General features: G+C 46.9%; 1 protein-coding gene across 1 annotated transcript in view; it reads left to right on the forward strand.

Moving 5' to 3' along the window:
- Positions 1-15,301, forward strand: part of Hsd11b1 (hydroxysteroid 11-beta dehydrogenase 1) — a 28,815-nt gene extending 13,514 nt beyond the window's left edge. Inside the window, exons 5-6 of the mRNA XM_008824798.3 lie at positions 13,086-13,229; positions 14,723-15,301. Coding sequence (XP_008823020.1) covers positions 13,086-13,229; positions 14,723-14,940 — 362 coding nt within the window. The 3' untranslated portion in view covers positions 14,941-15,301. The remainder of the gene's footprint in view (positions 1-13,085; positions 13,230-14,722) is intronic.
- Positions 15,302-24,405: the final 9,104 nt, after the last annotated feature.

Genomic DNA, 24,405 nt, shown 5'->3' on the forward strand with positions numbered 1-24,405 from the left:
CCTACAGCCCTTTTTATTTGTTTTAACTGATTTTAGTACTGATTTTTTTACATAAATTTATTACATTTTATTTATTTATTTAGAGAGAGAGAGTGTGTGTGTGTGCGCGCGCGCGTGTGCTTGTGCCACAGCATATAGGTGGAAGTCGGAAGACAACTTGCAGGAGTCTTCTCGTTCCACGATGCGGGCCTGGGGGTTGAACACAGGCCGTTAGGCATGCTGGCAGTCACCTTTACTGCTGAGCCATTTTGCCAGCCCTGTATTGTTGGGGGTTTTTAAATATTTATTATTTTTATTTTATGTATATGTGTATATTGCCTGCATGTATGTGAGTGCACCCATATCGTGCAATGCCTTGGAGGTCAGAAGAGGGGTTCGGATTCCCCTGGAACTGGAGTTAAGGACGGTTTGTAGCTGCCATGTGGGTGCTGGGATTTGAACCCAGGTCTTCTGCAAGAACAGCCAGTGCTCTTAACCACTGAACCATCTCTCCAGCCCCTGAGTTTTTTTTGTTTTTGTTTTTTTTTAAATCTAGTCTTTTATTCCTCACTGTGCCTTGAACAACTGCATAATATACACCAATAGTCTGCAAAATGCTCCATCATCTCTCACCCAGCAAGCACAAAGCTAAGAATCCACCCAGACCTGTAATTCCAGCTACTCAGAAGGCTAAGGCAGGAGAATGCCAAGTTCAAGGCCTGCCTGGGATATAGAGTAAGTTCAGGGTCAGCCTTGAAACCTTCCTGAGACCTTGTCTCAAAATAAAAAGGAAAAAGATAAAGGAGCTGGGGAGGCAGCTAGAGGTGAGGGGCTTCCCCAGCTAGTGAGAGGCCTGGGTTCTAGCCCCAAGACCAACACACAGGAATCCAGAATGATCAAGCAAGTCAGTCACAGATAGATGCGGGTTCAGAAGCATCCCAGTACAGATGGGACTTCAGAGATGCCCCTGATGGCCAAGCGGCACATGCCCGAGGTCAGCTGCAGCCAACTGAAAGTCAGACTCAATCCATATAGGACTTTGTTGACAAACTATGTGAGTTTTAAGTGATTTAATATTTTTCTACAAAATTGTCTAGTTCAGGAACTTCCACTTAAAGGAGTAAAATAAATCCTTTATTTCTAGCAATGGAAAACAGTCTTTCTCTGTAGCCTCCAAATACATTTTGAACGGCATCGATGGAATTTATTGGGGGGGGTGGCTTTCACTGGCAAAAATGGAGGCACATCTGTCCTGATCATCTCCGCAGACAGTTGGCCTAATGGGACTTAGAGCAGAGAAGCCTCCGGGTCTCACAGGGGTGGTGGGGCTGTGCCTGGTTCCGCCTGCTTCTCTCAGCAAGTCCCTCCTCTCACTTGGCTTCATTTGGTGCATAGTCCAACCTGATGCCACAGTCTACTCAACGTGACTTTAGGGAGTGCGAGGGGGTGTACGAGTGACTGTTTGTTGTTGTGATAAAACACCATGACCAAAAGTGGCTTGTGGAAGGTAGAGTTTATTTTGGCTTACAGTTCTAGAGAGAGAGCCTGTAGCAGGGGGGAGGCATGGCAGGAGGATGCTGGAGCAGGATGCTGAGAGCTCACATCTACAGCCACAAACACAGGCAGAGAGAGGGAAGTGGGAGTGGGCCAGACTAGGAACTCTCAAAGCTCACCCACAGTGACATGCTTCCTTCAAGACTCTACCTCCTAGAGGTTCCGTAACCTCCCCAAACAGCACCACCAAACGGAAACAAGGGGACAAAGTGTTCAAATATTTGAACTTATGGGGGCTATTTCTCAATCAAAACACGGTGGGGGCGGGGGGCTGGGGATCAGATCCAGGGCCTCTCTCACACATGCTAGGCAAGTATACACACACTGATCTATCCCTGCCCTCAGCACAACTTTCAACACACTTTAGACTTCTGCTTCCCTGCCAAGTAGGTCCATCTCTCAACTTCAGATTCCTCCTGAGGAAGAGATACTAACTGGTTCAGCTGAAGTTGTAAAGTGGGGTTCCACCCCTCAAGCCATTTACAGTGATCAGTCTCAAGAAATATGAGCACTGGCTTGGGTCTGGGTCTAATCAGCTGTGGCCACTGTCAGGGTGGTGTTAGACCAGAAACAGGTCTGAATCATTTACATTTCTGTCCCTCAGTGTTGCTTCTGTCTGCCAGGGTTTTCTTTCCAGCCTTCCCAAACACCTAGTAATTCAGCAAAGAATCCAAGTGAATCATCGTCGTATTCCTTGGGGAGAGTGGAACAGGGCAGAGGTGGGGCTTGCGGCCTTGATGCATCTCATTCACATTGTAACACAGTAGAAGAAGGGTATCTGGCACAGGCTGCCTCGCACAGTCACTACCAAGCAGGCAGTAGCCGGGACATGGGTTATCATCTACCTGTGCATCTCAGCTGTGGCTGTTCATACTGGCAGTCCTCCAACTGAGTTATGTGCTTGGTGGCTGGTATAATGAATTTTAAAAATTATACCATGATTCATCCTTAAAACAAGCAGTGACTGTGCTCATAGAAGTATGTAGGCTATGGGCACCCTGGTATAAAGTTAAAGTTAACGCAACGAAGATCTGTGATAAGGAAATGGCCTAAATCTCATTCCCAGCCAAGGGCGTTATGGAAACTGAGAGAGGAAAATACCCAGAAGCACACAAGGCTCTGAGCACATTGTTATTGAAAACACGAAACAGATTTCACCAGGAAAACAACTAAGGCAAAGAAATCCCCAAGTTCCTTGGACTAGAAGCCAAAAAACTCAAGCATCAACTGCACCGGCAGATGGAACGAATCATGCAACTGTGTTCTTGGCCCTATCTGGTAAAATATTGATAAGATCTTGTTATCGATCAAGATAGAAGATAAAGAAAGTTGAAAATTTGGTCAGTGACTTAAAAACACTCCTTTAAGAAATACAGAACAGTAGGGCGGCTGAGCTAGTTCAGGGGGGCAAAACATTTGCCATGGAGCCTGGTGACCTGAGTTCAATTCCCCACTAATGGTGGAAAGGGAGAGCTGGCCCCCTAAGTTGTCCTCTGACTTTCACATTCATGTCATGGCACAAGCACACCCCACACACATATCACAGGCACATATACACAATAATAATAAATGAAGTTTGAAAAAGAAAGTACTGCCAGGCGTGGTGGCGCACACCTTTAATCCCAGCAATCAGGACACAGAGGCAGGCAGATCTTTGTTGAGTTCAAGGCCAGCCTGGTCTGCATAGTGAGTTCCAGGACAGCTGGGGCTACAGGAAGACCCTGTCTCAAAAAGACAAAAAAAAAACGTACTGGCAGTCAAGGACAGCATATGGAGGAAATGGCTCCGCATTCGGAGGAACGATGTGTGACTTTAAAAGTAAAACTGTGTCTATATAGATCTAAAAGAACTCCTTCAACAAATAGAAAATGGGAACTCCAGGGGAGAAGAATTGTCCTCTTGTTCACGATGATGTGTCCTAAAACTGCTTACCTCTGAGAGTAGACGAAACACATTTCACCCACAGTGACAAGGTTGCATCTTCCTGAGGAGCGAGCGCACCAGCGTTCATCTGATTCCACAGCACGAACAACTTCAGCAACAACCACACTCTTCTGGAACGAGTGGGTAGTAAAATGCTAAGTGCTTGGACTTCTGGTCTGCCGTTTTCCTCAGACTGCAAAAGTGCCGTGGGGCTGGGTTTTCTTGCTTGTTTTCTCTAAGCTTTTGTGGCAGGACTTGCTAACAGGAATACTGTTGGCCTTTGGGTGGGACAATCTGTCAGCACTGGGACAGAGGGGATGAGCTAGCAGGACATTTTCACAGAGGAAATGGCGGGCAGAGGAGACCGACGTGAAGAGGATTGGTCTGTGTCAGGGAGGAGCCGCGGCAGCCTGACTAGTAGGTAGAGAACACTAAAGCACCCTCACTGGACGCAGCTGAGACAGCCTGCAGAGAAGGTTCAGAGCCAAGTGAGCCAAGGAGGGAGTCCATGTAGCACTGGGTACAGGTTGTGTGAACCAAGACAGGACAAGCCATGGGGCCTCCAACAAGGAGGGAAGGTGATCTTGTGGCCTGGCCTGACTTCCAGCACAAGTGAGTAAGAAAGGCTTCCACACAGAGGGCGCAGAGGCTAAGGGATATGACCCCTACACAGCACAGGGGTATCCATCAGATACGTGATGTACTCGGAGGAGAACGGAAACCACAGTGGTGTTGCAAACATGGAAAGGGAGAGAACTCAGGTAAGCCTGCAACTATTGCACCAGGACAGGAGGTGGAGTGTAAGTTAGTTTCCAGTACAAGGAATAGGTACGGAAATACAGAAGTGTCTGTACACACATACACACACACACACACACACACACACACATACACACACTCACAAATTCACACACATACACACACATACACACACAACTCAAACACACACACACTCACACACACACACAACTCATACACACACTCTCTCACACACACTCACACACACATACACTCCCTTTGCTGCTCCTGAGAGGACCTGGGTTGCTCCCAGACCTTGTTTCTCAACACTGTTCTCCACTAAAGAGTCAGAGCCTCTAGACAAGGTGAGGCCAGGACAGAGGCAGGAAAGTGCAGGAGGGCTGTATCTTGGGCTGAGCTATATAGCTCAGTGAACAGAGCTTGCCCAGCATTGGAGGCCCTGGGTAAGATCCTCAAAGAACAGCATGTGTGCACGTTAGTAGGACACAGACGCTAACTTTAAAGGGATCCCACTAGCCCAATCTGGAGCCATTACAGCATTAACATAATAATAACAATAAGAGGTTATAATCTACTACGTGCCATGAAAAACAATGAGGTCATGGTTAGATAAATGCAGGAATAAACGAACGGGAAGAGGAGGAGTCTTCTCCACATAGTGGAAAGCCGCTCGATAAATAGAGGGAACAAGGGCTTTGGAAATCTCCAGTTAGCAACCAGTACAGCGGTCCTCCAGCTAGAACATATTAATAGATGTTAAAACCATAAAAGTTTAATAAGAAACAAAGCATTTACATAATCTCAAAGCGCCACCTACCCAACAGACAAGCAGTGGATTCTAACATGGGCAAAGGACTTGAAAAGATGCTTCCCCAAGAAGATGCCCAAATGTTCAATGAACACATGAAAAAATGCTCAGCATCTAATCACTAGAGAAAAACAAACCCAAAGGATAATTAAGTTTATCAGCTCCCCGTTAAGAATTAAGCCAGGCGTGGTGACACATGACTTTGGTCCCAGGCAGAGGCAGGTAGATCTCTGTGAATTCAAAGCCATCCCCGGGTACCTAGCAAGTTCCAGGCCAGCTGGGGCTACAGGGAGACCATGGCTCAAAATAAATAAATAAATAAATAAATAAATAAATAAATAAATAAAAAATAAATAAATAGTAAATAAAATAAATACAAAATAAAAAGAGTATTCTATCAGGGACGGAAGGAGACAGGCAGGGAAGGAAGAGGGAAGAGAGAACAGAGGAGGAGGACAAGGGGGAGAAAGGAGGGAGGGAGGGAGGAAAGAATGGGGGGAGGAAGAAAGGAGGGAGAAAAGAAAGGAGGGAAGGAACGAATGGAAGGAGGGAGGGAGGGAACCGGAAGCCCTGCGTCCTACGGTGAGAATGTAAAATGGCACAGCTGTGTGGGGGGAAAAATGTAACTGTTCCTCAAAAAATTAAAAATAGCATTGCCACATAATTCAGCAATTCTATTTGAGGATGTACGCCCAGAATTAAAATCAGAGTCTCAGAGAGAGACACACGCGCAGCCGTGTTGACAACAGCTAAAGCACTGCAGCAGCCGTGCCCCACCGACAGAAGAGCATGGCAAGTGGAGCTCACAGGTGCAGCAGGGACCTGTTCAGCCTTAAACAGAGGAAAGGCTGACACGGGCCACGGCAGGGCTCGGCCTAGGAGACAGCAGGAGAGAAAATAAGGCAGAGGCCACAGCCTGACTGAAAGGAGGTGCCGAGAACAGCCAGATCATATAGAGTAGAATGGTGGCTGCTGGGACCTGGGGAAGTGGGGAGGGAGAAATCAGTGTCCAATGGGTGTAGAATTCAGCTTGGCGATGTGAACAGTCTTGGAGACCCCGGTGGAAATTATTTCACAATATGAATGTGCCTGGTGTCATTGAACTGTACTTTTAACGATGGTTAAGATCATTTATTTGAAAAAAAATCCCACGTGATATATTACTGATTACAAGGAAATAGAACAGCGTCACATCAGAAAAACTTCAGAGCTCCACCTGAATCAAATGATCCAGGGCAATTAATATCACCAGCCATGAAACAAATTGAAATCATGAATCACCTGGTGGCATAGGATGTGAAGAACAGAGAATTACTCCAGAGCTTATCAAAAATATAGTTCAAATCAAATCACAACAGACCATCAGACAAATCCAGATGTTAGGGCAGTCGTTGGGAAGTGTGCTCATAAACATTCAACAACCAGCTCACCAAAAGAAAAGTTTTAAAAGCTTGATTTTTAACATTTCTATAGTGTAAATATTTTCATGATTGCCAAAGCCTGATGTCAACTTGGTTGCAAAGTTCATGAATGTTGGACCATCAGGTATCTTGATCTGGCATGAGCCAGCCCCAGCAATATCAGACTGACCGTACCTCCCGACAGTGTCAAGGTCTCGAACTTCAATCACAGACCAAGAAACTGTTTCAAATGGAAGTGGACCAAAGAGAAAGTCCCAAAGTGCAACATGACACGTAGTCCTTGACAGATCATTTTTCTACAAAGTATGAACCATGAATGTGACCTGATATAGAAGTCTCTGTGGATATAATTAAGTGAAGTCTCATGAGATGGGACCATCCTGGATTACAAGCCATGTGAGCTCTAATCGCAAAGATAAGCACCCCTGTATGATACAGAGGAAGAAAGGTACGAGAAGAAAAACCGTATGAAAACCCAGGCAGAGCCACGAAACCAGCGGCAATGCTGACACCCACCAAGCGTTCTCCCCTGGAGCCTCTGAAGGGAGCACGGTCCCCCAACTCCTTGACTTCTCATGTCTGTACACCACAACTATGAGAATGAATCTCTGTTTTCTTCAGCTACCCGGGTTGTTATAAATTCCTATGATAGCCCTAAGACATTAACAAATGATTCCCTTCATTTTAACACTCACATTGTGGCCATGTAAGACAGTATTCTGTGTGTAAGTAGACACTAAAGTATTCAAGGATGATAGGACATCAATGATCTCAGTTATAAGAATTGCCCTCAAAAAGGCTCAGAGAAGCCAGACATGGTGGTGCACTTTAAAGGAGTTCAAGGTTGTCCTTGCTACACAGTGAGTTTGAAGCCAGCCTGGGTTCTATAAGACCCTATATCAAAACGGGGGGGTGCTCAAGGAAAAATAACAAAATAACAGCTTGTACATTCTAATCTTTGGGGTCTTCATCTTCCCAACCTTAATCGATCCCTCGGGTTATTTTGGATCCTTTCGTCCTAAATCCATTTCTCTTTTTACTCCTCTTTAGGAAACCCCTCTGTCCCTGAGAGCTTCAATGATTACTGGGCTATGAGCTGTCTCAGTTTCTGTTATGGCACCACAGATCCTCCAAGAGCCTAGATAAGACACACAGATTTATCTTTAGATTCCAACTAAACCCAAAAAACTATAGAGTTGTGACCATAAGGAAAGACTTTTAGGAAGAGCTGGAAAGGTATGTATGGAGGGACAGGATCTAGGGTGGCTTTTGATCTCCGAAGCCAGGAATCACAGCAAACCTCAGCTGGGAACGAGCTCAGTAGGTGATGCGGCTCCTTTTCTCCGGCCCTCTGAAGGTCTGAAGGAGGCTTTTAAACCTGGACCACTTGTTTTCCCCTGAGCATTCAATTAGAGCAGTTGAAAATCTGTCTTTGAAATGGAAATTGTTTGAACGTCTCAGTGAGGCAGTTGATGATGGAGGGCTGGAGGGGTCGAAGGCACACTCCCCAAGCCTCCCTTTGACCTCCGCTGTTCAGCTAACAAGCCTGATCACACAGCCGGTGTGCCAGCTCACAGGCCCTGGCTGTCTCTGCAGAGGCTGAGCCAGCGTTTCCAGGACAGAGCTAATTGCAAATATTCTGTCCCATTTATCACCACATCTGCACTCAGACATGTCATATTTCTTCTCTCATATTTTGCTTCAAAAAATATGGTTATACTGTTCCCAGATGACAACTGACTGTATATGTTCTGCTGTGACATCAACTACGACTTGACCTTGAGCAAAAGCATTGACAGGCTTCTCATCCCTCGCAACCCCATCCCCACCACTACCCCCCTAGCATATTAGAACAATCTATTCACATATTAACCAGTTTAAGGAGGTTCAGACTCCAGCAGGTTTTTGACTGGCAGTTGGACAAGGAGATTCCACGGGGTGTCACTGGAAGCACTGTGACTCTTCCCTCTAATGGCCACCCAAACCTGCTCTGTGGGAGTATACCCTTCCCAGAACCTGCGTGTGACCTGGTCGTGCTGGCACAATACAATCCTCTGGCTGCCTCCAGTATCAAATGGGCTCATTGGGTAGTTAAAATGTCTAACCATGTGTAACTTCTCCCGTCCTCACGTGTAACCTGCTGTTTATTGCCCAGAATTCAGGGTAGGCAAGAGAGGTGAATGTGTCAGCTTTTCCCCCAAGCCCTCCTCCTCCTCATCTACCACCTCAGTCTGACCGGCCCCAAGTCAAAGAAAAGGGAGGAAAAGTTGGAGGTGGGACGTGTCTCCAGCTGGTAAGCACTGGTCTCAGCCCAGCTGCCAGGAACAGCTTTCTTTTCTATCACCTTTCTTTGCCCAGGCTGTTCTCAGGCTCCTGCGGGACTATTTCTGCTTCCTCCTCGTATTTGTTTTTGTTTGGTTTGGGTGTTTGTTTTTAGACAGGGTTTCACTATGCAGCCCTGGCTAGCCTGGAACTCACTATGTAGACCAGGCTAGCTTGCCTCTGCCTCCCCAGTGCTAAGATTAAAGGCATGTGCCTGTGATTTGACCGGAGTTGTTTGTGTTGTTTCCCTTGGGTCCTGGGAATAATGTAAATACAGGGGAAACATGCCATTGAAGTGTTTGTGGGAGATTGGAAATGTCTGGGGGGAAGGGACCTGACACAAACTAGAGACACCTGGGAAGACGGAACTGCAGCTGAGGAATTTCCTCCGTCAGACTGGCCTGTGGCCATGTCTCTGAAGCATTTTCTTAACTGATAACTGATGTGGAAGGGCCCAACACACTGTGGGCAGTGCCATCCCTGGGCAGGTAGGTCTGGACTGTATAAGAAAGCGGGCTGAGTGAGCCAGAGGGAGCAAGTCAGTCAGCAGCATTCCTCCACAGTCTCTGCTTCAGTTCCTGCCCTGACTTGCCTCATGATGGACTGTGAGCTGTCAGATGAAATGAACCCTGTCCTTCCCAAGTTGCTTTGGGTCATGGTGTTTATCACAGCAGCAGAAAAGCAAACTGGGACACTCTCTCTCTTTCCTTTTCTCGTGAAAACTCATTTAGGTTCCTACTTTGTACCTTGAGTATAACCTAAGGCTTAATAAACAACGGGATGTGAGATGCATGGAGTCCCACGAGTGGCATGAAAACCACAGGAAATCAGGAGATTTCTGTGCGGCCTCTTCTGCAACTCAACTGCTGCCACCCGAGAATTAGTATCGTCATTATCACTGAGGATGGTGCAGTGGGTGACAGAACTGTACCCCTACAAGACATTTCCCCTGAATCCTGGGACTGAGACCCTCCCAGAGCAAGGGTCCTTGATGATGTAATTCAGATCTCCAGATAAAATCACCCTAGATTCTCTGAGTGAATCAAATTCCAATAACAAGAGTCCTTACAAAAAAGTAAAAGTCACAGACAGGAGGGGGCGGCACAGAGGGGAAAGCGACGTGAAGATGGAAGGCCGAGGGCAAAGGAACGCAGACGTCTACAAGCACCAAGGACAGCTGCGACCTGAGAGGCTGAGGAGACCAAGGGTTCTCTGCTGGGGCCCACGCCTGCCTCCAGAGCTGCGGGAGGGCAGATTCTACTGTCTGCAGCCATCAGGCTTGTGGTTATTTGTTGCAGTGCCCTAGGAAGTGATCTAAAGGGCTAGGAGTGAATAACCTGTCTATTTATGGATAGCCTCGTCTGTCAGTTTGGAAAATGGAAATAATTTTGATACTCATAAATTTTGTCATTTTGAGCTTGAACATCAGAGCAAAGAGGCCGACTCTCACAGCACAGGGAGAACTGGTGTCGGATTCCAGACTTGACTCCTAGAGAACACACATATAAAGAACGGGGACCCCAGTAACAGCAGCGAAAATAGTAATACTCAGTGGCTTCTGTTGGGGAAACACTATCAGAGCATAAATGCCCAGGCCATTAGAGTTACATGTGAATCTTGATTCTCTCATTGACCTTTCAACTTTGAGCAATTATTCAGCCTTTGAACTTCAGACTGACACATACAAGCTTTAAAAAAAATGTTAAGCTCAGCCTCTGCAGCTGTTTGCCCCACATTCCTGCTTCTTTCCGCAGGGTCGCCTCTGCGGACGTCTCCCTTTCCACACCTAGAAATGGATTCCTCACTCCTAACCTCACATAACCTCTTGGTTCAAAACACAACAGCAGAATTAGAATCCTTTTGTTGTTTGTTTCAGTTTCTTGAGAGAGGAACTGGCATGCGTTCAAGCTGTTATGCACATTATCTGTCCCTGGCCAGCCTTCTAAAGCTAGAACCGCAGTGTCTTTGAAGGGTGAGGCTGCAGAGGAGCAAGGTGGGCATTTCCGGAACACGGTGGCTTTTCACAGTTTCCACATTCAACCTTCTTTCCTTTCACTGTGTGTGCTTGGGATTTCCTGCTGTGGAAGAATCTCTTGAGATAACTTCACCTCTTCCTGTATTCTTTTACTTTCCACACATGCTCTCTAACTCAATTTGAATTCATTTATTAGAGTACCATTTTTCTGTCCCCTAAGCAATTAACTATTTGTCCCAACATGACTTTTTTGAATAGTTTATATTTTCTCTCCAATTTGAATACTAATTCTGCAGACAATAATAGCATTCTCCAAATACTTTCTATGTGCCGGAGTGTGTGCCAAGTGTATTACATGGTTTATTTCAGCTTGGTAATGATACTACCCACAAATTGTAGCTAATAAATGGCAACCTGGGATTCTTACTCAGGTCATCTGTCTCTAAAGCTAGATTTTTTAAGTATTAAGCTATTCCTACAAATAATTTGGATCTAGTTTGGCTTAAATGATAAGAGAAATTATTGACAAAACTGCAGTTCCCATGTGGGGCAGGCTTCATAGTTGTGCCCCCTTGATGCTGCTTGCTTTCTGCCTGGCTTCCTCCTCAGCTGACAGTAAGCTAGCTTCAGAGATCATTTCTCTCTTAAAAGGAGACCTTTCAGAAAGAAAAAGAACTTTCTGAGACAGAGCAATAAAAATGCTTCTCAAGTCTGATTGGTCCACAGTGGGTCTCGTGACCATTCCTATAGCACTGAGTAAAAGGATGGAGCTGCGGTGGTGCAGGTGCTCTTCTCAAATGGGTCTGAAAGTCAAGTGGGATAAAGCGATGAGGAGGTGAGTGGAGTGAGTGGTGCAGGGCAGCTCCAGGGCCCCAGGTCCCCTCAGCTCAGTGCTCTGCCACCCTCAACATGTGCCTTCTACTCCATGGTTCACGGTGTTAGGAGCTACGGCTATCATCATGGCCACCTTCAGACACCAAGGAGGAAGGGGTAGATGGGAGAAAGATTTCTAAAGAAGTCACACCATCTGCCTCTGCCTACCCACCATCTCACAGAGCTTAGTCACATGCAGTATCTAGTCGAGAGGGGCTGTGAGGTGAGACTTTACTCTGGAAAACTACGTGCCCAGATTCAAATCAGAGTTCTGCTGTTATGGAAGAAGGGCAGCTAGTATATTGAGAGAACGGCAGTAGCATCCAACAGTGCGTTTATTGGAGGGTCTGTTAGAAAGTAAGAGAAGTAAGTATTGGTTATTTTCTGCCTGCCTTATGTTATCTGTCAGCACTTTCAATGGCTGTATTTTATATTTTGTCAGAAGTCTGTCCTTGTTATCATTTTTTTTTTTTTTTGGTCTTTTTGAGACAGGGTCTCCCTGTAGCCCCAGCTCTCCTGGAATTCACTATGTAGACCAGGCTGGCCTTGAACTCACAGAGGTCCACCTGCCTCTGCCTCCCAAGTGCTGGGACTACAGGCGTGCACCACCATGCCCGGCCACCTTGTTATCATTTTAAAAGAAGAATCAGCACTCTGTGGAGAAATACAACAAAATCCAGGAACTTTAGAATGTATCCTTCTCTCTAAATTTCTAACTGTTCCTGAACTGGTCATGCGTAGCCCAGATACCAAGTAGACAGATACATCTCACCCACGCTAACTGCTCACTTTAACAGAAAACTTAGCACTCTTTGAAGATTCTAATTCATCACAGTTTCCAGGATACAATGCAAAAGCGTTACACGTGAAGAAGGGGAAACTTCAGCTACACTCCGGAGAGAAGCAGATTCTGGGGCTGGCAGACAAGGACTTCCAGTGCCTAGCAGAGTGTAAGGTCTCTGCTCACTTCTCTCCTCTGGGAAGGGGCATGAGAACAGCTTGTTCTATTTTTTATGTGTACGTCCACATGCCCTTCGGCAAATGGGATGAGAATTAACTGGGGTAATGACAGTTCAGGTTTTGTGTAAAACTCAAGCACAGGGGTTTTATCCCCTTTGTAGAAAGAGGGTTGAGCTGGCAGAGTTCTTGTCAAAGCCTTGATTCCCCAGCCCTCCGGGATGAAAGCCAGAAGACACAGCAGCTGTGTGATCAGCAGCTGTGCTGAAGCCCAGCTCATTCCCACCACTACTAACAGCTAACCAGTCTCTCTCCAATGAAGCCTGTATTGAAGCTTACCCCACACACTGCACATCTAATACCTTCATTTCTATCCCTTCAGAAAGGCAATGCCACTTTCTAGGGAATAGTAAGAAGACTCCTTGGGGTTCACCAAACCTGTAACTCAAGGCCTGTTCTGTCAGAAGCTGAATTGGGTCACCTTGTTAATATACCTCTTTAATCTGCTGTTTAGGGAAAATGGTCCATCCTCTGATTGCCCCCTACTCTGCAAGCAAGTTTGCTCTGGATGGGTTCTTCTCCACCATTAGAAAAGAATATTTTCTGTCCAACATCAACGTGTCAATCACGCTCTGTGTCCTTGGCCTCATCGACACAGGTAAGACACTGGAATAAATGGCTGGAGTTGGACTGTCAGCCTTACCTTGTGGACTACAAAAGCTTTGTCTCAGCCGGGTGTGGTGGCGCACGCCTTTAATCCCAGCACTTGGGAGGCAGAGGCAGGTGGATCTCTGTGAGTTCCAGGCCAGCCTGGTCTACATAGTGAGTTCCAGGCCAGCTGGGGCTACAGGGAGATCCTGTCTCAAAAAAAAGAAAAGTTTTATCTCCATAAGAGGTGCTATTCTCCTCATCTGTAATGCACCAAAGGCCATAGCAGGAATATATCACCCCATCACTCAATGGGGCATTTCTGTCACTGGTACATCTAGCCATTCGTTGACCCTCCCTCCCATTCTGAACGCCAAGCCTACTAGGTTGATGGTACACTCACTATATCCTACCTGAGCTCCTCGTTATCTCTCCATGACCGCTATTATTCTATGTAAGACATCAAATACACTGAGGGGCACAATATCCAACAAAGAGACATTCCTCAGTACTGATCAGTACTCCTCAAAGAGTCAAGATGATGAGAGAGAAGGAAAAACCAAAGAACTACCACAGACTGAGAAAATAGGAGAAATTAGTACTGAGTGCACACGATCTCAGAAATAAAGAGGCTCTTGATAAAAACCAGTTAATAACATTGTACCAAGTCTATTGTACCTGTTCCTTGTCAAGGCACAGAAGTTACATATTCTGTGAGAATTCATGGATGAAGGGTGAGGCGCAAAAGGGGACACAGTGTTTACAAGTTTATCTAAAACATGCATCTAATACTATGAGAAAATTTTCTTTAAGGAGTAATTGTGGAGGTAGTGAAGTTAGAGTACTTGCCTAGTATTCATGAGGCCCTGGGCTCCATCCCTAGTACCACATAGACTAGGTATGGTGGAGCACATCTGTAATTCCAGCCCTTGGGAGGGGTAGAGGCAGGAGGATCCAAAGTTCAGCCTGAGTTATATGAGATCCTGTCGTAAGAAGGGTAATTGAATAGTGATTATAGAACAAGACTGGGATAAAACAACACAGAGATGGAGGGGGGGAGGCATGCCAGCAGGACGTGAACCCTTGGAGGGAGGGCGGGTCCTTCTAGGTGACAGTGGGCAGTGTTAAGACAGCTGAACCTGGGTTCTTCTTTCCCTTCTATAAGCCAGTGAGTCACGATCATGTCACCTACATGTCCCAATAGCTACTTGATCATCATGTGACATCTGTCCTTCAGCCTGCATGTTCCCCACTCACCCCAACCAAAACAGCCAAGAGAAGAGCATTCAGACCTCCAAGTCGGTGCCTCGGACTGCTCCATAGATCCCTATCCAGAGAGGCAATCCTCTGTTCCCACCAAAGCCTCTCTTTGCCCAACAGTCTGAACATAGTCATTCCCCCAAGTGTTCCCCCAGGTCTGTGAGGCTCAGGCATGGGCACGCAGCGCCTGTCAGCTAAACTCCACTAATCCTGGCTAACTCTATTCTTCCCATCACCCTACAGACGCAGCTATGGAGGCAGTTTCTGGAATAATCAATATTCAAGCCTCCCCGAAAGAGGAGTGTGCCCTAGAGATCATCAAAGGGGCCGCCCTGCGCAAAGAAGAAGTATACTACGACAATTCACGGTGGACCCCAATCCTTCTGGGAAACCCAGGGAGGAAGATCATGGAGTTTTTCACAGTGAAGAGTTATAATTTGGAAAAATTCGCAACCAACTAGGAACTTCTGAGGGGCTATGGCAAGGGATCTTGGGACAATTCTGCCTGGTAATTCTTTTGAGCTCTACCCATAAGGCATCTTCCCAGAGGGATAACTGGAGAGTCCCCAGAGATGCACAAATCATGGGGCACACGTCATACTGGGAAAGAGCTTGTCTAACACTTGCACAGTGAAACATAGTTATAATAAATGTCATGAATCACTTTGCAGCCTGCGATAATGAACCTGGTAGAAACATGAGTATAATTAATTAGGTAATTACATCAACCTTACCTTATATAGAATACAATGATGCTTAATATAATACTAATTATAATAAAAGTCACATCAACTTTGTAAATTCAAAACTGAAAACTATAAATTGAGTTTTCTCAGTATGCTTTCTTCAAAACCGTAATCTAAACAAATGAAAATTTTTCCATATTCATTTCATGTTTAGTAGTCTGGACGGTTTAATCTCAGAGAATCACCTGACCCTTTGTTCGGCATGGTGTTTTTAGCATCTCTGTGTTTCAGATTCTCTGCACGTAATCACCCATTGCTTAGCAGGGAAGGAGCCACTAAGGCAACTCGGGGAACTGGAGCCCGCTGGAAACTGGAGGCTCAAACCTACGCGTGCTCGATGTTGTCTGACATGTTGTTCTCCTCATTCATCCAACAAATGTTCACCAAACACTTAGAGGCATCAGGAGCCCACAGCAAAGTGGGAAGTAAATATCAGCGTGTTAACAATTCCATAAAGCCCTCAACTGTCAGAGCACAAGTAAGAGACACCGTCATGGCAGACAATTTCATAGTGTTTAATAAAAGGGGTCAGGAGCTGGAGACATGGTGTTTACCATAGATGCCTAACAACCTGCATTCAATAACCAGCTCCCGTGGTGGAAAGAGAGAAGCAATTGCAGAAAGTGGTTCTCTGACCTCCCTGTGCATACTGTGGCATGCTCACACATCATAAACACACAGCAGTAAATGCAATGATATTTTTTTTTTCTTTGGTCTTTTTGTGACAGGGTCTCCCTGTAACCCCAGCTGGCCTGGAACTCACTATGTAGACCAGGCTGGCCTTGAACACAGAGGTCTGCCTGCCTCTGCCTCCAGAGTGCCAGGATTAAAGGCGTGCACCACCACACCCGGCACAATGATCATTTTTAAAAGAGGACAGCTAACTAAAGCATGAACAAGGCACATGGAAATAAACGACTCTGCAGCACTTCTGGTCAGCTTCGTTCCTTCCACCCAGAGACCTGCAGAGATAAAAGGACAAAACTTTCACCCAGAGCTGGAGACACCTGTTTGGAGAGTGTCACAGGACAGGGGCTTGACATTTAGTCAAGGGATGCAGTCAGCCCGCCCAGGATCATAAAGGAGAGAACTGGGGACAAACTCCGTGACGTCACTCCTTTCTCTCATCTCTGCCCGTCTTTCCACTCACTGACTGGGAAACAAAGGAGCAGCCTGGTGTTGGACGTGCAGGTCAGCCTCTCTGCACACTGAGCAGGGACAGAAAGGAGGGAAGTGTGCCCAGGTGTGTGCAGCATAAATGCTTGGCAAGGTTCACCTCTCCCACACATGGGCTTCCCTGTAAACGATGCTGGACACTGGGAATATGGGGAAATTTCATTTTCCACCTCTGAACCCCATTGCCTAAGCAGGAGAAGAATATATTAGAGTGTATCAAAAGGTAGGTGTGGCTGTCGTCCCAGCTCTCAGGAGATGGACAGGAGATCAGGCGTTGGCAGCCAGCCCAGACTACACAGTACTAAAAACTTAGAAAAACCTGTGCGTGGTAGCCCCAGGAATAGGAACTAGATCTGAGAGAGAGTGTGGCTGCCCTTTTCTTAGAGAGAGGCCTTTCCTGTGCAAGTCAGCAGAAAGATGACTGCACCTATGTGAGGAAACAGACCAAGGAGAGGCCCGGGTTCTGTCTACATGACACGCTAACACACTCACACCCACACTAGCTAAGGGTGTCCTTACAGATGGCTCTGTATCTTTTAATGTCTTACTAGCACATACTAATCATACAAAATAGGGCCGATTATAACATTCACACATGTACTAATGTATGTTGATCCTATCCGCCCCTTTACCATCTCTTGTCCCTGTCCTGTTCCCACTGACCTCCGTCCTCATCCCAAACGGTCCTCTTTGATTTTTACACCTTTGGAGGGAGGGAGGTGATGGATCTTTTTAGTTACTTTTCTGTTGCTATGATAAAACACCATGACCAAGGAAGAGGTTGTTTGGGATTACGGTTCCAGGGGGATAAGAATCCATCTTGGCAGGGAGGCATGGCAGCAAGCCTCAGGCCTGGAAGCCAGAGCAGGAGGCTGAGCTCACGTCTCCAAGCATGTACAGTAAGCAGCAAGAACAAGCCAGTGGGGCAAAGCTGTGAACTCTCAAAGCCCTCTCCCTCCCCAGTAACATGCTTCCTCCAGCAAGGTCACACCTCCTAAACCTCCATAAACAGCACCATCAACTAGGACCAAGTGTTCAAGTTCATGAGCCTATGGGGACGTTTCTCATTCAAACCACTACAGAGTCAGTGAATTTCATTAGGAAGCATGGGCCACCATGGTCACCCCACTGAAGATAACGTCTCCCCCCTCTCCCATCAACTGCCTGTAGATCCTCAGGGAAGGGTGAGGTCTCAGTGCTTCCCTTACATGTCTTGTCTAGGTGATCACAGCTGCTCTGAATTCAAGCAGGCCATGGCCACGTCATGCCTGGGAGACAGCAGTCTACAAACTCCAGCATACCCTCTCGCTCTCACATTCTTTCCTACCCTCTCTTCGGTGACATTCCTTGAGCACTGAAGGGTGATACAGACATCTCAGTAATGGCTGAGCATTCAGCAGTCCCTTCTTCTCAGTAGTTTGACTGGTTGTGAGCCTCTGCAGTTACCACTGCCCACTGCAAAACCTTCTCTGACCAAAGCTGACAACACACCAGTCTACAAGAATAATTAATTATTCAGAAAGAGATTCAATGGGCACATGTGCATTTAGTCAAACAATAGCTTTTGCTTCCCTCCTAGGGCCTGTGTTCACCCTAACCATGGACTTTTGATCAAGGTTACAGGACCAGACGTATGAATTCCTTCCTGTGGACCAGGCCTCAGATCCAATCAGAAAATGATCATCAGGCTGGACAGATGGCTCGGTGGCTAAAAACACTTAGGACCCAAATTTGGTTCCTAGCACCTACAAGACAGCTAACAACTGTCAATAACACCAGTTTCAGGGGATCTGACACCCTCTTCTGGCCTTCACAGGCATTGCACAACACAGGGGCACTTACATACATGTAAGCAAAAACTCATATAAAAGTAAATATGAATAAATTTAAAGTAATAAAGTGATCATCTAACTCCTCAACAGACTATTGCACCAATGGTGCCTCAGTCTCCAACCAACTGGACTAACCACTTCACACTCCTGAGGAGATGAGGCTTCCCCTTGACAGTGAGGAAACAGATTCCTTTCCTGAAAGACAGAGATGATATTAAAGCTGAAGTCAAATCTGCTTGGTGATAAATGAAACCTCTTAATTTGTTGTCATTGTTGTTGTTCTTTGTCTGAGACAGTCTTGCTGTCTGTCATCCAAGTTGGCCCCTAACTCACAGTCCTGCCTATGTACACTTCCTGAGTGCTGAGATAAGAGATGTGCACCAGGTGAAGTCTTTTCCTAGTGAGGCTCTCCCCCAGAATCCAGAGGGAAGAGCTCAAAAAAGCAGGTCTGAGAACGAAACCGTCCACACCCACACAGCTCTTTATCTTCAGCAGCATGCCATTGAAAGTCCACCATCTCTATCAGCAAGCTGCTACCACACCAAGACACTCTTGTCCCGGAAGGTAAATGTGGCAAGCACCTTTTTAAACATTCGCCTTTTCAGTGGGTAGTGCCAAATCACTGTTACTCCTGAGGAGTCCCGGAACCCTCACTATAGTGTGAGATACTCCCTACGGCTTGGTGCTCATGGAGACACCGCAGGTTCCCTAGACACCGCAGGCTATTCTGTTGGTTTTGGATGTCCACCAGAACTAGATGGTAAGACCCTAGTACTGAGGACACCACACTTTGGTTGTAGGACATAGATAAATCAAGCTGTAACTGACCTGGAAACGTCCTCTCTGATGACTAGTTGTCATAGTGCCAAGAGAGGCTATGTAGGCAACTGGGGCAGGAAGGTCATCAGTGATCTTACCCAGCTGTGGACCCTGCATGCGACAATACTGACCTGCTAGGAAAGATGTGCTCAGTGGTACAATAGTGACGTGACTATTGGGAGGGTAACCAAGCACTTTATGATAGGATTTGAGGCCTGCTCCACAGGAAGGAATTCATATGTGGTACTGTAAACCTGGTCAAAAGCCCCTGGCTGGGGAGATCATAGGCCCTAGAGGCAAATTTACTGTTACTTTAGTAAATGGAAATGTAGCCAAACTGCTTTCTAAATACCTATAGATAGTACTGATCTCAGCCTTGGTCCAAGAAGCTTCTTTTTACAGTAGGTTAATGCATAGACTCGAACTGCTGAAAATAAGTGGCTGCTGAGTGCTCAGCCTTAAAAGGGACATCTGTATCACTCCTTGTGAAGGGCACGACACAGCCATTGCACTGACGCACAGCAGCAGCTGCAGCTGCCCACCCAAGACATAGATGGGGAAGCACTCAGGAGCCCTGACCCTCCGCAGAGAACTATTGGCTGTTGGTGGCTCTCGAGGGGAGGGCAATTGGTGTCTTCAGCAGTTTGGCTACTGGTGAGTCCTCCATGCTCCGGTGGGCAGCCCCACACTCACTCGTGCCCATGTGCGCAGACCCACACTCATGCCCATGTGGGCAGCCCTGCCTACACTTAGTGGTCACAAAACAAAACAAATCAGAAGCATGAAAGTGGGAAGGAGGGAGGCCTGTTGAGAGGAGGAGGGCTGGTGGGGAGGGGGGTGTGAAGAAGGGTAAGGGAGGGTGAAACCCTGGCCACTCTGTGCTCACTAATCCCAACCAGCTGCATTATGATCTTACCCAGTCTCAAGTAAGTCTCTGGGCCAAACCCCTTGAACTAAACACCAGCACCTCATGAATACCCTAACTCTGAGGCTAGAGGACTCTCTCAGGACCATGTTCCCTCACCTGCGCAAGTCATACACCCAGCCAGACCTGACCAACAGTTGCTTCTGTGGCTTCTCAGGGAGCAGGTACCCTACAAACCCTTCCCAAGAGGTCTCCTCTTACTTATTTTCTGAAGCAGGGTCTCTAAACCAGGATGGGCTCAAACTGGCTATGTAACTGATGATGAGTGGAACTTCTGATCCTCCTGCCTCCACTAGCATGCACCACTGTATCCAGTTTACATGTTGCTAGGGATGGGTGGACCCCACCCTCAAACATGTTAGGCAAGCACTCTACCACCTGAACTATATCTCCAGCCACTAAAAGGCCACCAGCAATACCTTTTAACAAAAATAGTTTCTTCCCACCAAAGAATTATGGTGTTAACTGTTTGGAAAACAGAAGTTTCAACAAATATAACATTTGAAGAATCCAAAAACAAAAACTGAAAGCAATTTTAATGTCCAGCCACAGAAAATGCTTACAAGATCTCTACATTAGGAAACCACTGAATCATGAAACAAGGGATCAAGTTGGCTTATACACATTACTTAGAAAAGCCCCAGGGTGTATGGAATGGGCTGGGCATGCGTAACAGAGAGTCTAGCTGAAAGCACACAGTGAAAAGGCTAGGAACATCTTCCCTGGAAGGAACAGACCTCCTGGTTAATCTTCATTGGCAACTAGATTGAGAATCACCTGGGATATAAACCTCTGGGGTGTCTATGAGGGGTGTCTCCAGAGAGGTTTAACTGAGAAAGGAAGGACCCACACCTGGATGTAAGGGGCAGTAACCCATGGGTTGGGGTCTCAGACTGCACCAAAAAGAAAAGGGGAAGTGAGCTGAGCACCACAGTCATCACTCTGCTTCCTGACTACAGAGGCCATGTGACCAGCTGCCTCACCGCCATGCTGGACTTCAGGTGGTAACGACTCATTTGGGAAGAGGGAACCTCAACTGGGGAATTTCCTCTGTCAGATTGGCCTGTGGGCATGTCTGTGAGGCATTCTCTTGATGTTGAGCACCGTCCATAACTCTAGTCCCAGGGGACGCGGACGCCCTCCACGCGGACACCCTCTTCTGACATTTGCAGGCACTGGGCAACATGGGCACACTTACATACATGCAGGCAATATACTCACACACGTGTAATAAAAAATAAATAAAATTTTAAGAAAGAAAGCAGGCTGAGCAAAGGCCAGAGGAGCAAGTCAGTGAGCAGCATTCCTCCACATCTCTGCTTCAGCTCCTGCCTCCAGGTTCCTGCTGAGTTCCTGCCTGACTTCCTTCATTGAAGGACTGTCATTGAGCAAAGTAAGATGAACTAAATCCTCCCCAAGTTGATTTTGGTCAGTCTTTTCTCACAGCAATAGAAGCTAACTAGGACACTCATGCCGTTGCTACCAAGCCTTCCCCACAGGGATGGACTGGGAGCTAAGATAAATCCTTCCTTCTTTAAGTTGTTTTTTGTCAAGCATTTGGTCATAGCAATGAGAACAGTTCATTTCAAGGTCCGTAGGGTAGGAGGTTCTTTTCTCAGGAGGTTGGCACTAAGAATTAAGCCTAGGGCCCTGCACACTATGAGAGCACTCACTATTCTTTTTGCTTTTTGAGACAGGATTTCACTAAAATGTCCAGGCTTGCCTCGAACAACCTCCTGCTCCTGCATCCCAAGTAGCTAGGACTATAAGCATTTACCACTATGCCTGGCTAGACCTGTGGTTTGTAGGACAGTAGCTTATGGGTTGAGTTGTATTCCCAAATAAATAGGTTGAAGTCCTCTTTCCTAGAACTCAGAATACAGCCTTACCTAGGAATAGATCCTGGAAGATATACCCAGTTAAGATGCATTCATACTGGACTAGGGTATGAGAAGGTGGCCATGTAAAGGCAAAGGCACCCGGAGATAGCACCATATGATGCAGAGGCAGGGAACTGACTGATGGGCTGCAAGAGAGAGCAAGCCCAGGACAGCAGGCCTCTGCCAACAGGTAAGAGGTGAGGAAGGATCCTCCTCTGCAGCTCCTGAGGGACTGTGGTCCTCATCTGTGGCCAAAAACCATTTCCATCTATTCTCCAGGATGCTGAGTTAGTAAATCTTTGCTGTTCTTACCCATATGTAGAGCTTTGTTTGCTGGGACAGGCAGAAAGAGCACAAGAAACCAGGGGATATGATCTTTCGGTTAGAATTTCACTTCTAGGAATCCCAACACAAAAATGTGCGCTGCTGGATAGAAACAGAATCGTGTCTGCATCAGCTACTTTTCTTTGCTGTAACAAAATGCCTGACAACAGCAACTTAAAAGTGGAAGGATTTATTCTGGCTCACAGTTCCAGGTACAGTCCATCATGGTGGAGAAGGCGTGATGACAGAAGCAAGAGGCAGCTGCTTACCTTGACTCCACAGTCAGGATGCAGACAGAGGGGAGTGCTGGTGCTCAGTCCAGGACCCCAGCACATACCACTCACATACAGAAATGGGTGTTTCCACCTCAATTAACCTAATATAAACACTCCCTACCAGGCACACCCACAGGTTTTCCTCCTAGATGGTTCCAGAACCTGTCAAGTTGACAGTCACAACCATTACAATGCCACTCCCACATCAGAACCCAGTCATCCTTTCTAAGACTAAAGTACCGACAGAGGCAAATCCTACCCTGTGTGGCTCTCAGACCTCATCCCCTTCCACCTCCTGCTCCCTCCAGTCCCACTGGCCTCCTCCCCAGTCCCAGAGCATTTCACTTCTCCCTTCCAGTCCTCCCCCAAATGTTGCCTTTTCCTCCCTAAATATAACTTCAAACCCGCTCTGCTATGTTACATCTCCTTTCTCTGTTCTGTCCTCTCATTATCTCTTAAATGGTCTCTTTCCTGCTAAATCTTCTTGTTTGTTGTCTGTGTCTGTTACAGTCAATGACTATGGTTGCCTCACAGGCCATCCCGATGCTGAGCAGCTTAAAATATAAAACGACAGTTGTCTTGTTCACAGATCTACAGTCTGGGCAGGGCTCAGCAGGGAGAACTAGTTTCTGCTCTACCAGGGCGGCTCACAGGTCAGGAGCATGAGCAGAAAGCTCTGCTGAGCATGCATTTCCATCATGCGTGCATTGTACATGCATCCAAACAGGGGCCTGCAGAAGTGAGAACACCTTGAACCACCCCCCACCCTGCCCCCTCTCTCCTTTGGTGGTTTCTCCAAATGGAAGCTTCAGGATTACCAGGCTTCTTACAAAGACTCAAAGATTCGGGGCTCCAATAGCCCATGTGAAACAGGCAGAAGTCAGATTGCCCCCTGCTGTCACCTGAGCGCTCATGGACAAAGCGGTTCTAACAAGTTGCCATTTCAAGGAAAGAGCACACAAACTCCCCCTCTGAGGAAGGAGAGTCAGTTGTACCCAGATACCTTGGCACATAGCTGCTGAGCTGGGGCTGGAGAGATGGCCCCATGGTCAAGAGCATTTACTGCTCTTGCAGATGATTTGAGTTTAGTTCCCAGCACCCACATCAGGCAGCTCACAACTGCCTGTCACTCAAGTTCCAAGGGATCCAAGTCCTTCTGGCCTTCAGGACCCTGCATGCCTGTGGTGCACATAAACTCGTGCAGGTGTGTGAGCTGGATACCATTAGTTGTTGACTTAACACACCTGGGAAGAGGAGACCTCAGTTGGGGAATTGCTTTCATTGGACTGGCCTATGGTCATGTCAGTGGGGCATTTCTTTAAGGGTTGAGTGATGTGGGAGGGCACAGCCCACTGTGGGCGGTACCACCCCTGGGCAGGGGCCCGGCATTGTGTAAGAAAGAAGGCTGAGCACTGGCCAGGGGAGCAAGCCAGTAAGCAGCGTTCCTCCATGGTCTGTGCCTCCAGGTTCCTGCCCTGAACTTGTGCCTGTGCCTTGGCTTCCCTTGATGATGGACTGTGAGCTGTAAGCCAAATAAACCCTTTCCTCCCCAGGTTGGTTTTGGTCAGTGTTTTTATCACAGCAACTGAAAGCCAACTAGAACAGCATGTATGCATATACACACATAAATAAAAATATATTTTTAAAAAAATCTAGTTGCTGAATCAGAGCAGAGCGTGAGGGCAATTAACTGTTGTACCAGACCCAAAATCCAAGTTTCTGAGGCTGACATAAAACAGGCAAGAAGCCAGTGTGCAAACGCAGAGGCCTTGCAGATTATCACCAGGATGGAGGTGGGACCTGATCCCGGGGAGAGGGAGGGAGAGCCCAGACAAATCCACACCTGTCTTGGTTATTTTTCTCGTGGCTCTGATAAAATACCCTGACAAAGGCAACTTAAGGAAGGAAAGGCTTATTTTGGCTCATGGTTCATCATGATGGGGACGTCA

The sequence above is a fragment of the Nannospalax galili genome, unplaced genomic scaffold (assembly GCF_000622305.1).
Source record: "Nannospalax galili isolate Female #2095 unplaced genomic scaffold, S.galili_v1.0 scaffold648, whole genome shotgun sequence".
Lineage (NCBI taxonomy): Eukaryota > Metazoa > Chordata > Mammalia > Rodentia > Spalacidae > Nannospalax > Nannospalax galili.